Source organism: Delphinus delphis, chromosome 8 (genome assembly GCF_949987515.2).
Source record: "Delphinus delphis chromosome 8, mDelDel1.2, whole genome shotgun sequence".
NCBI lineage: Eukaryota > Metazoa > Chordata > Mammalia > Artiodactyla > Delphinidae > Delphinus > Delphinus delphis.
In genome coordinates this window covers 58,532,932-58,544,633 of record NC_082690.1, presented here as the reverse complement: position 1 = coordinate 58,544,633, position 11,702 = coordinate 58,532,932, and the positions used below count along the sequence as shown (strand labels likewise).

The 11,702-nt window shown below is 44.4% G+C and overlaps 1 protein-coding gene across 2 annotated transcripts in view; it reads left to right on the top strand.

The window, feature by feature from the left end:
- PPME1 (protein phosphatase methylesterase 1) overlaps window positions 1–11,702 on the top strand; it is a 96,213-nt gene that overhangs the window by 74,525 nt on the left and 9,986 nt on the right. The window contains exon 14 of one of the 2 annotated variants that reach the window (XM_060018286.1): window positions 239–1,458. The exons of the other annotated variant lie outside the window; for it this stretch is intronic. Coding sequence (XP_059874269.1) covers window positions 239–257 — 19 coding nt within the window. The 3' untranslated portion in view covers window positions 258–1,458. Of the gene's footprint in view, window positions 1–238; window positions 1,459–11,702 lie in introns of those variants that run through there. 2 annotated transcript variants of the gene reach the window in all.

Below are 11,702 nucleotides of genomic sequence, written 5' to 3'. Positions count from 1 at the left end.
GACTTAGTTTCGCTTAATAAGCAGCATTTGGGGCCCCTGGCCCATTTGGAGCTGTGGTCAAATCGGCAGTACCCTGAGAGCAGACCCTGTGTCTTGCCCTGGATGGGGCTGAGAAGAGGTGGGAGAGATCTACAAAGGCCTTGGTGATCATTAGGGAGGGTTTCCTGGATGAGACAGGGCAAGCAGGGGGAAAGCTAGTGACGGTCACATTGTTTTCCACTCTTTCTACTCTTCACAGTGTGTTTCCTGGCTGTTAGTGACCTGCTCTCCTTCCCTCCCTCAACACTGAGCTCTGTTGTAAATACATCGCACCAGAGGCCACTGTGATGCCGCTGTCTCCTCCTCACCATCCTGCCCGACCATGTGACACCGGCTCCCTATAGACGGGCATCCCCAGATGTACAAACCCTTTCGTGTATTCCTGCCGAAAGCATTGTTTTCCAGGGCCTTTGACCAACATTGGTCTCCCCAGTTTAAGGCTCCCCAGCTCCTATCCCTTCCCTGTTCGGGGTAGCCCCTGCCTGTCCTCCCTGCCTTGCCTAGGGTGAAGCCTCCATCAGAACTGCCACCCTGGGCCCCTATTCCTGGCATTAGGCAATGCACCTGCGTCCATATGTTTCCCCAGGCTCAGGGACCTCCATTCCTTGAGATTGTTCTTGCCATGGTCCTGCCCTACCTCATGGGATGGACCACGTGCGGGATGGTCCTTATTTTTCCCTTTTAAATAAAATACCAGTCAGGTACCTTTTTATCCCCGTCTTACTATTCTAGGCTTGGAAGACCCAGGGGGGCCAGGATCTCATCCTTAGGTACAGGGGTGGGGGGTGGATAGCATCACAAGAAACCAGCCTGAAAATCAGGCCTGGCCAGTCCAAGCACATGGCCTCCCAACTGGGGAGGGCCCACGGTCCCACTCCCACATGTCTGGGCACCTGCCCTGGGCTGAGGCCAGGCTGCTCCAGGGGTCTCTTGAGCCCTCACCTGCCACAGGGCAACCCAGGTTGAATACAGTCCACGCACAAAGCCACAGGCTAAGGCCCGTGGAGTTGTTTTTAAGAATCAAATTGAACCATTTTCATAATTGGTCCCTGGAGGTGTGCAGAGTGCCCGCTTGCCTTTTCTAGACCCACAGCTTATCTTAGCCATTTGTGGTTTCCATGTTACTCTTCATAGAATCAGTGCAGCCCAGCATCCTCAATATTTGCCCTCTTCCAGCTGCCTCATCACAGCACTTCAGTCTCCCCCTGCTGCCCAGGCACGCCATTCCCAAGGGCAGAGAGGGGCAGTCTCCTGCAGCCCATCTTTTCTGTGACTGTCTTAGGTGATGCGTAGCCCCCTCCACCTTTCGACCCAACAACTTCCTATTCCTGTCCTGCTGCAGGGTCTGAAGTCTGGGACCTACTTTGTTTCTTTGTTATTTATGATCTTGTTTAAAGAAAATAAATCTCCTAACCTTTATCTATCTGGTCTTTATGGAGTTGTCCTTATTTCTGTTGATCTGGGGGCAGGGAACATTTCACTGGATTTAGTCACCATAGAGCACCAGAAAAACCTCTTTCCTGTAGCCTATCAACATCTTATGCTCTGCCTGCTTCCCAGATCCATAATGCCCAGTGGAATGGACAGAACCAGCTTCCACTGCAGCCCGGGAGACCATATTCCAGTCCCATCTCTTCCAGTTATTTGCTGTGTTGACTTTGGCCCAGAACAGGACAGTCTGTACACCGTCCACATGACCTCAGGCACTCAGGGCTTTAAATCTGCCAACACCCAAACTTTGTCTACAACTTAGATATCTCCTGAACTCTGGATACTTCTAGAGTTACTAGATACCTAGATACTCTAGGTCCATCTACTTCTCCATATCTCCCAGATGTCCAAAAGCCACTCATTGACCATTCCTAAAACCGAACTCACCTTCCCCCTAAAACTTGTCCTTCCACCCACGTTTCCTAACTCAGTAGTGATAGATACCACCATCTCTCCACTTGACCAAACCAGGCAGCCAAAGTGCCCTAGATGGCGCCCTCTCTTACATCCATATCCAGTCTACCACCAACCCCTGTCCATTCTCTGTTCTATGATGTCTCCTTTCCTTGCCTCAGCCCCTCCCCTGGTTATCCTCTACATACTGTTGGAGTCCTCTTCCTAGTAGGCTTTGGAGCCAGGCTGCCTAAGTTAGAACCTAAGGCCCATCCCTTACTGGCTGTATGAGATAGCTACGTACTCTCTCTCTTTGTGCTACAGTTTCCTCATCGGAAAAATGGAGATCAATAGTATCTACCCCACAGAGTCTTGAGGACTATGCAAGTTAATATAGGTTAAGTGGCTCTCTCAGTAACTGACACAGGGTAGGCACTGAATAAATAGTTCCTGTCATGTCAATCCCATATTATATTTAAGACCTTCTTTACTCAGAGTGGTTTGTGGGCCAGTAGCATCAGTGTCATCTGGAAGCTTGTTAAAGATTTTGTCCCTACCCCAGACCTATTGAGTCAGTACTGATCTGCATTCCAACAGGCACATTAATCCTGAGAAGTTCTGGTTTAGATGTTCACTAAATATTTTTGAGTAAAGCATGAGCTCCCTAGCAGAGAAGAAAAGTGCCTTGTGTGTGATCTGCATCCTCTCACCAAGCCCTTTGGGGGTTGGGTGGGGAAAGGAGCGGGCCAAGGTCTCTTTGCTGGGCTGTGTGCACTCTGTCTACAGGGGGGCAGCATAGTCAAATGCACGGTTTTCAGGGACACACATCAGACACTTTTGTTCGCCAGGCAAGTCATAATAGTCATCAAAGTTGATCATCAGCTAATTCACTTTACACATATCTGTTTAATCCTCACGGCAACCCTATGAGGTAAGTGATGTTATGTTCCTTTTACAGGTAGGCATTAGGTCCAAATTTGTATAGCTCAGAAGTGGTGGTGTCAGAATTCAAACCTAGGTTGTTTCCTCTTCACGCTGCCTCTTGGACAATATAGGGACCCTGGTCAGAGTTCTTTTTGGTGAAGATACCTGGCAAGAGGATGATGACCAGCCTTGATGGATGGAGACTGAATGAAATGTTCATTGAGTTTTTTTTTTTTTTTTTTTTTTTTTTTTTTTTTGCGGTAACTGGGCCTCTCACTGTTGTGGCGTCTCCCGTTGCGGCGCACAGGCTCCGGGCGCACAGGCTCAGTGGCCATGGCTCACGGGCCTAGCCGCTCCGCGGCATGTGGGATCTTCCCAGACCGGGGCACGAACCCATGTCCCCTGCATCGGCAGGCAGACTCTTAACCACTGCGCCACCAGGGAAGCCCTCATTGAGCTTTGTATTAGATACTGTGCTAGTTACTTACATCTTTATCCTTTGTATCCTTGTGAAGTATGGGCATTATCCCCAGTTTATTTATTATTATTATTTTTAAGTTCACATAAATTATATTTTTAAGTTGAAGTATAGTTGATTTACAGCATTGTGTTAGTTTCAGGTGTACAGTAAAGTAACTTGGTTATACACACATGTATATGTATTCTTTTTCAGATTCTTTTCTATTATAGGTTATTACAAGATATTGAATATAGTTCCCTGTGCTATGCAGTAGGCCCTTGTTGTTTTCTATTTTACATATAGTAGTGTGTATCTGTTAATCCCAAACTCCTAATTTATTCCTCCCCACCCCCACCTTTCCCCTTTGGTAACCATAAATTTGTTTTCTATATCTGTGAGTCTATTTCTGTCTTGTAAATAAGTTCATTTGTATCATTTTCTTTTTTAGATTACACATATAAGTGATATCATATATTTGTCTTTGTCTGTCTGACTTAATGTGATAATATCTAGGTCCATCCATGTTGCTGCAAATGGCATTACTTCATTCCTTTTTTATGGCTAAGTAATATTCCATTGTATATACATACACACACACACACACATATATATATATATATATATACACACCACATCTTTATACATTTATCTGCTGATGGACATTTAGGTTGCTTCCATATCTTGGCTATTGTAAATAGCGCTGCAGTGAACATTGGGGTGCATATATCTTTTCGAATTAGAGTTTTTGTCTTTTCCAGATACATGCCCAGGAGTGGATCGCTGGATCATATGGTAACTCCATTTTTAGTTTTTTAAGGAACTTCCATACTGTCTTCCATAGTGGCTGTACCAATTTACATTCCTACCAACAATGTAAGAGGGTTCCTTTTTCCCCACACCCTCTCCAGCATTTATTATTTGTAGACTTTTTGATGATGGCCATTCCGACCGGTGTGAGGTGATACCTCACTGTAGTTTTGATTTGTATTTCTCGAATAGTTAGTGACCTTGAGCATCTTTCCATGTGCCTGTTGGCCATCTGTATGTCTTCTTTGGAGAAATGTCTATTTAGATTTTCTGTCCATTTGTGGATTGGGTTGTGTGTTTTTTTGATATTGAGCTCTATGAGCTGTTTGTATATTTTGAAAATCCCTTGTCGGTTGCATTGTTTGCAAATATTTTCCCCATTCCATAGGTTGTCTTTTCCTTTTGTTTATGGTTTCCTTTGTTGTGCAAAAGCTTTTAAGTTTAATTAGGTCCCATTTTATTTTATTTTTAATAAATTTATTTATTTATTTTTGGCTGCGTTGGGTCTTTGTTGCCGCGCGTGGGCTTTCTATAGTTGCCGTGAGCAGGAGCTACTCTCGTTGAGGTGTGTGGGCTTCTCATTGCGGTGGCTTCTCTTGTTGCGGAGCATGGTCTCTCTGCGCACGGGCTTCAGTAGTTGCGGCACGCAGGCTCAGTAGTTGTGGCTCACAGGCTCTAGAGCGCAGGCTCAGTAGTTGTGGCGCATAGGCTTAGTTGCTCCGCGGCATGTGGCATCTTCCCGGACCAGGGATCAAACCCATGTCCCCTGCATTGGCAGGCGGATTCTTAACCACTGTGCCACCAGGGAAGCCCCATTTTTTTATTTTTGCTTTTATTACCATTACTCTAGGAGACAGATCCAAAAAAATATTGCTGTAATTTATGTCAAAGAGTGTTCTATGTTTTCCTACAGGAGTTTTATAGTATCTGGTCTTACATTTAGGTCTTTAATCCATTTTGAGTTTATCTTATTAGGTCTTTAATCCATTTTGAGGTGTTAGAGAATGTTCTAATTTCAATCTTTTACATGTAGGTGTCCAGTATTTACCCAATTTAAAGGCAAGGAAAATTTTTTTAACATCTTTATTGGAGTATAATTGCTTTACAATGGTGTGTTAGTTTCTGCTTTGTAACAAAGTGAATCATTTATACATATACATATATCCCCATATCTCCTCCCTCTAAGGCAAGGAAATTGAATTTCAGAGATGTGAAATGATTTGCCCACAGACATGGCTAGGACATGGCAGCATCTTTGAGTGGTCCACTATACCCCAGCAGAGAAGGGACCATTCATATGTTCACATAACGTATCTTTAAGGAGCACCTGCTATGTTCTGGATGTAACAACATCCTTGTGAAGCCTACAGATCAGCACTCCATACTCAGGAAGAAAATAAAGGAGACCCTTGGACCCTTTGAGTGAAGGAGTTCTACAAAGCCAGAAGGAACATATTTCGGTCAAACCAGGGGCCGTTCTGTCAGACACACACTTTAAGGAATGTCCAAGGAGAAATGTCCGAAAGGAGAAGGTAGGCAAATGGGTAGACACAGATCTAATGTTGAGGGCGGAGAATCTTGAGATTGAGAAGACTCAAAGGCATGAGGAGAGTTGGGCATGACTTGTGGTGTTATCCTCTTCTAAACCTGCAGTTATGAACATTTATTTGCTGATTAAGCAAACCTGAGCAGTTATTCTGTGCCAAGCCTCCAGTGGACTCTGGAGACAGAGATAAATAAATAATGAGACACTTCAAATGAGCTCATAGTCTAGAGAGACCATTATAGAAACACTGCCCACATTGTATAAAGGGAAAGGGACAGGTAAACCTCTTTGGAAACAGGTCAGGGATGGTTTCACAAAGTAGGTAGCATCTGAGTTGAGCTTTGAAGCATCATCACAAAATGGAGGTGGAGAAAGAAGGGAAATACTTTGCAGGAAGAGGGGGCAGCGTACACAAGCCCAGGAGACTTGAAAGTCAGTCTGATACAGCTGGTAGATTAGTACAATTAGTATGGCTGGAGTAAAAGCTGTAACAGGAGAGGCTGCAGGAGGCAGGTCATAAAGGCCTTGAGTGGCAAGATGGAGAGTTGCCAGAAGTTAAGGAAAGTCACTCTGGTATCCATGTAGGTGGACTGGCAGGCACCAGACTAGAGGCAGGGAGAGCAGTAAAGAGGCAGTGGTAGTCTAGGTAAAAGGCAAAGGTATACTTAACTAGACAGTGGCTGCAGGGTGAGATAAGGAGAAAGGCTCCATATTTTAGAGATGGAATGAAAAAGACAAACTGATTTGGACAGTGAGGTGCCAAGGACCCTGAAGCTGGATTCAAGGGCCTGCCATCAGAACTGGGGGTGGGGAGTTAAAAGGTCACAACTTTTAACAAGGGGAAAGCAAGAAGAGCACCTACAACAGGAGTAGAGAAAGCAAACAGCAATCATACTCTTTCCTGCAGGGACAGTGTTTTGTTTGTAATCTTCGAGCCAACTCTTCTCCTGCCCCAGCTGGCTGCCCCATCAGCAGCCAGAGTCAACACATTCTCAGTCTGGGTCCTGGGCTCAGAAAGTTATGTAAACTCAAGAGGTTCCGATATTCCTAGAGCTGGCTTCCTCTCACAGCAGTTTGCTAGAAACCCCAGCCTGTAGCCAGGTGAAACCTGGGAACCTGAGACTAGTCAAGTGGCTGGCCTCTTACAGGTGGATGGAGGGAACAGTTAACTGGGTAGTTAGCTGAGCAATGGGGGGAGAAAGTTTTTTCCTGATGATCAATGATGATACCACAAATCAATGGCTAATCAAATGTAAACGTATATTAATTGACACAATACAGTATGTGCCATTTACAGAGCACATTTACAGCCTTTTGAGACCTCACAACTCTGTGGAGTGGGTAAGGCAGACAGATTAGCAGTGCCACCCTACAGATGAGGAAATGAGAGCTCTGATAAGGAAAGTGATTTGCCCAAGGTCACACAACAGCTCCCCCTTTCTCCCTGCCCCCAGCCCCTGGGAAACTCTGTTTTACTTTCTGTCTCTGTGGGTTTGTCTATTCCAGGTACCTCATGTAGGTGGAATCATACAATAATTGTTCTTCTGTGTCTGGTTTATTTCACTTAGCATAATGTTTTCAAGATCCATCTGTGTTAAATCATGTATCAAAATTTCATTCCTCTTTGTGGCTGAATAGTATTCCATCGCATGTGCATGCCACATTTTGTTTATCCATTCATCTGTTGTTATACATACTTGGGTTGTTTCCACCGTTTGGCTATTGTGAATAATGCTGCTGTGAGCATGGGTGTATAAATATTTATTTTGAAGTCCCTGCTCTCAGTTCTTTTGGATATATACCTAAGAGAGGTATTACTGGGTTCTATGGTAGTTCCATGTTTAACTTTTTGAGGAACTGACAAACCGTTTTCCACAGCAGCTGCAACATCAGCAATGCATGAGGGTTCCAATTTCTCCACATCCTCTCTAACACTTAGTATTTTTCCTTTTTTTAAAAAAAAAAAAATTATAGCCATACTAGTAAGTGTGAAGTGGTACTTCATTGTGCTTCTGTAGTTTTTGTATTCCAAGACAGCTAGATGTAGGAGAGAGTGAGTGAGGTGACCCAGGGCAGAGCCCCCATAGAGGGCTCTGGAATTAGTAAAGTGGACTGATGCTGGCTGGCCCAGGCACTGGAGGCTGGCCCTGCCTGTCCCCAGGCCCACAACCCCAAGAGCCAGAGGGACTCAGGGAGCTGATAGAGAGGATGGCTTTTTCTGGCCTCAAGCACCAGAGGACTAACAGGCTCAGTGGCAGCCAGAGAAAGAATTGATTGAGCAGAGGCAGCAGGATAGATTGCCTTGCTCCTCCAGGATGAGCCCACTGACAATTCCTATTTCCTTTTTTGTTGCAAGAGGGTTAAAAATAGAAATTCCAAAACTCTAGAACCTGGAGAGCATTGTGGGAATTTCTAGGCTGATGGCATCCCCTAGGGGACGATGTGTGATTTTTAAAAGAATATTTAATATAATTTTTGATATGGTAAGGGGGGAAAAAAATCTGTTTTCTGAAACAGATTAAGGAACACAAAGTTAGAGAAAATCTCTCCTGAATGATGTGTCTGAATTTTCAAGACCAAAGAAATTTTTAGATTTATCAGAAGGGTCTGGATTTTTTGAGTTTTCTTATATACTTGTGAGTTAGGGAGATAAGCTCCCACATCTCCATAACACACACACACACACACACACACACACACACACACACACACACACACGAACCTCCTTATCATTCAAGGCCTAAATCAAGTGTCACATGAGCCCATCACACCAGAGATGTAGTGATACCCCTTCCGGACATGTAACGTGTTGCGTGTCCCCTTTCCACTAGTATTGTCATTGTGTGGGTTTTCTTCTCTGGGAGCTCTTCAAGGATAGACAGAGTCATCATCTCCAGCCCCAGCAAAGGGCCAGGCACAGAGGCAACATCAGTAAACCTTAATTGAATGAATGAGTGACAGCCACACATGAAATCTGTGCCCATGAAAACACCATCAAGGGTTGGTTGATTCCATCTTCTGCCCACTGTGCTCCTGTTCCAAGAAGCGGACAGGCATGGGTCTCTGAGCCCAGAAATCTGCCTTCTAGTCTTGGCTCTGCCACTGACACACTGTTTAACTATGGACAAGTCACTTCACCTTTCTGGGCCAGGGAAAGTAACTGCCGCCCTCTGGTCCCATAAGATGATAAGCAGTTGGACAGGAGGCATGATGGTCATTATTTTAGTTATGCCCCATCTCAAAATGTGGTGAGAGAGACAGTAGTTATCTATGGGGAGCCATCTGATCCATGCCTTTAAATCCTTAACCAAAAAGACACCTCATTCCTTTGAGATTATATTTGATTTCACCATGGGCTATCCATTTAAAATGCAAATATGCCCCTGGCAGGGACAGCAGGACCCTGTCACTTAAACCTTAGGGGGAGCAGGCCTATCAAGCATTTGATGGGAAGGGTCACGTGATGAAGAAAGGGAATAAAAGAGGATGGGGCAGAGGGGAAGAAGAGAAAGAGGCAGGCTCTACTTCCTCAGGGGGAGGAAGTTGTGGGGATCCCAACGTGAGGAAGGAGAGGTTAGAAGCAGCTGATGGCGGGAGACCTCCCTAGCTCCAAATCCGGCTCTGCTTCTAGCAGAGGTCTTTTCTTTGAGCCTCCTTTCCTCTCTTGCCAAAAGGGATGATAATCGTTGTGAATAAGATAAGTGAGATAAAATAGCTGGCACAGAGCAGGCATAAATGTTTGTCTCCTCCCCCAGCCCTTAACTGATTTCCTTGTTTTTCTGAGTATACAGCAGTCTGCAGGCAAATGTCCCTCTGTCCCCACCTCACCCCCTCTCCTTTGGCTTCTCCCAGCTTGAGCAACCAAGGCCCCCGAACAGGGGACTCTTTGAGTGGTTCCATGAAAGAGCAGTTTGTGCTGGCTCCTCTTGGCATTGCTGGATAAGGGCCCCCCAGAATCAACACCCTCTCACTTCCTCCTTCCAGACAGCTCTCCCTGCCCCCTTGTGCGTGAATGGGGGACAGGTGAGGTGGCAGCTGCTCCCTGCCCTCTTCAGGCACATTCTCACTCTTTCTGTGTTCCTGGGGTCCCAATGTGGAAGCCCTCTCATCCCACTTCAGCCATAGGGTTCTCCCCTTTCTCCCAACTCCTGTGATCCTTAGGGTGAGCGGCCCACAGCTTTCTATTTGATTATATATAATTCTCTATTCTTATATTTGGGCATGTGCTAATTTTGCTTTAAGGGCAGTGAGCAGACCTCCTCATTTTATTGGAATCTCATGGGGCACCAAGCATGGGGCTGGTCACACAATAGGCGTTCTCTTTACATCTGTGGAATTGAGGTGATTTGTTCGTGTATTCAGTACCTACATCTGACAGGGGCTCTTAGCCATTAGGCATTAGAGACACAAAGGATAGATCTTTTCAATGCCCGGGAAAAGGCTGAAGACTCCTTTCAAAAATTGTTGGCTCCAGGGCTTCCCTGGTGGCACAGTGGTTGAGAGTCCGCCTGCCGATGCAGGGGACACGGGTTCGTGCCCCGGTCTGGGAAGATCCCACATGCCGCGGAGCAGCTGGGCCCATGAGCCATGGCCGCTGAGCCTGCGCATCCGGAGCCTGTGCTCCACAACGGGAGAGGCCACAACAGTGAGAGGCCCGTGTACCACAAAAAAAAAAAAAAAAAAAATTGTTGGCTCCAAAAGACATAATTGCTAATGGGAGCAAAGCAACCACAGCAAAATAACATGTAATTCAGACAACAGAGGGCTAGTTAAGATCTTTGGAGACAGACATTCTTTTTGATGGCTGAGTAATATTATATTGTATATATATACCACATCTTCTTTATCCATTCATCTGCTGATGGACATTTAGGTTGCTTCCATGTCTTGGCTATTGTAAATAGTGCTGCAGTGAATGTTGGGGTGCATATATCTTTTCAAATTAGAGTTTTCTCTGGATATATGCCCAGGAGTAGGATCACTGGATCATATGGTAACTCTATTTTTAGTTTTTTAAGGAACCTCCATAGTGGCTGCACCAATTTACATTCCTACCAGCAGTGTAAGAGGGTTCCTTTTTCCAGCATTTATTATTTGTAGACTTTTTTATGATGGCCATTCTGACTGGTGTGAGGTGATACCTCATTGTACTTTCGATTTGCATTTTTCTAATAGTTAGCCATGTTGAACATCTTTTCATGTGCCTGTTGGCCATCTGTATGTCTTCTTTGGAGAAACGTCTATTTAGATCTTCTGCCCATTTTTTGATTGGGTTGTTTGGGGTTTTTTTGATACTGAGCTGTATGAGCTATTTGTATATTTTGGAAATTAATCCCTTGTCAGTCTCACCATTTGCAAATATTTTCTCCCATTCCATAGATGGTCTTTTTGTTTTGTGTACGGTTTCCTTTGCTATGCAAAAGCTTGTAAGTTTGATTATGTCCCATTTGTTTGTTTTTATTTCTATTGCCTTGGGAAACTGATCTAAGAAAACATGGGTATGATTTATGTCAGAGAATTTTTTGCCTATGATCTCTTCTAGGAGTTTTATGGTGTCATATCTTATGTTTAAGTCTTTAAGCCATTTTGAGTTTATTTTTGTATATGGTGTTAGGGACTGTTCTAATTTCATTCTTTTACATGTAGCTATCCAATTTTCCCAGCACCACTTATTGAAGAGACTGTCTTTTCTCCATTGTATATTCTTGCCTCCTTTGTTGTCGATTAATTGACCATAAGTGAGTGGGTTTATTTCTGGGCTTTCTATGCTTTTCCATTGATCTATACATCTGTTTTTGTGCCAGTACCATATTGTTTTGATTACTGTAGTTTTGTAGTATAGTCTGAAGTCAGGGAGCCTGATTCCTCGAGCTCCATTTTTCTTTCTCAATATTGCTTTGGTTATTCAGAGACTTTTGTGTTTCCATACAAATTAAAAATTTTTTGCTCTAATTCTCTGAAAAATGCCATTGGTAATTTGATAGGGATTGTATTGAATCTGTAGATTGCCTTGGGTAGTATTGTCATTTTAACGATATTGAT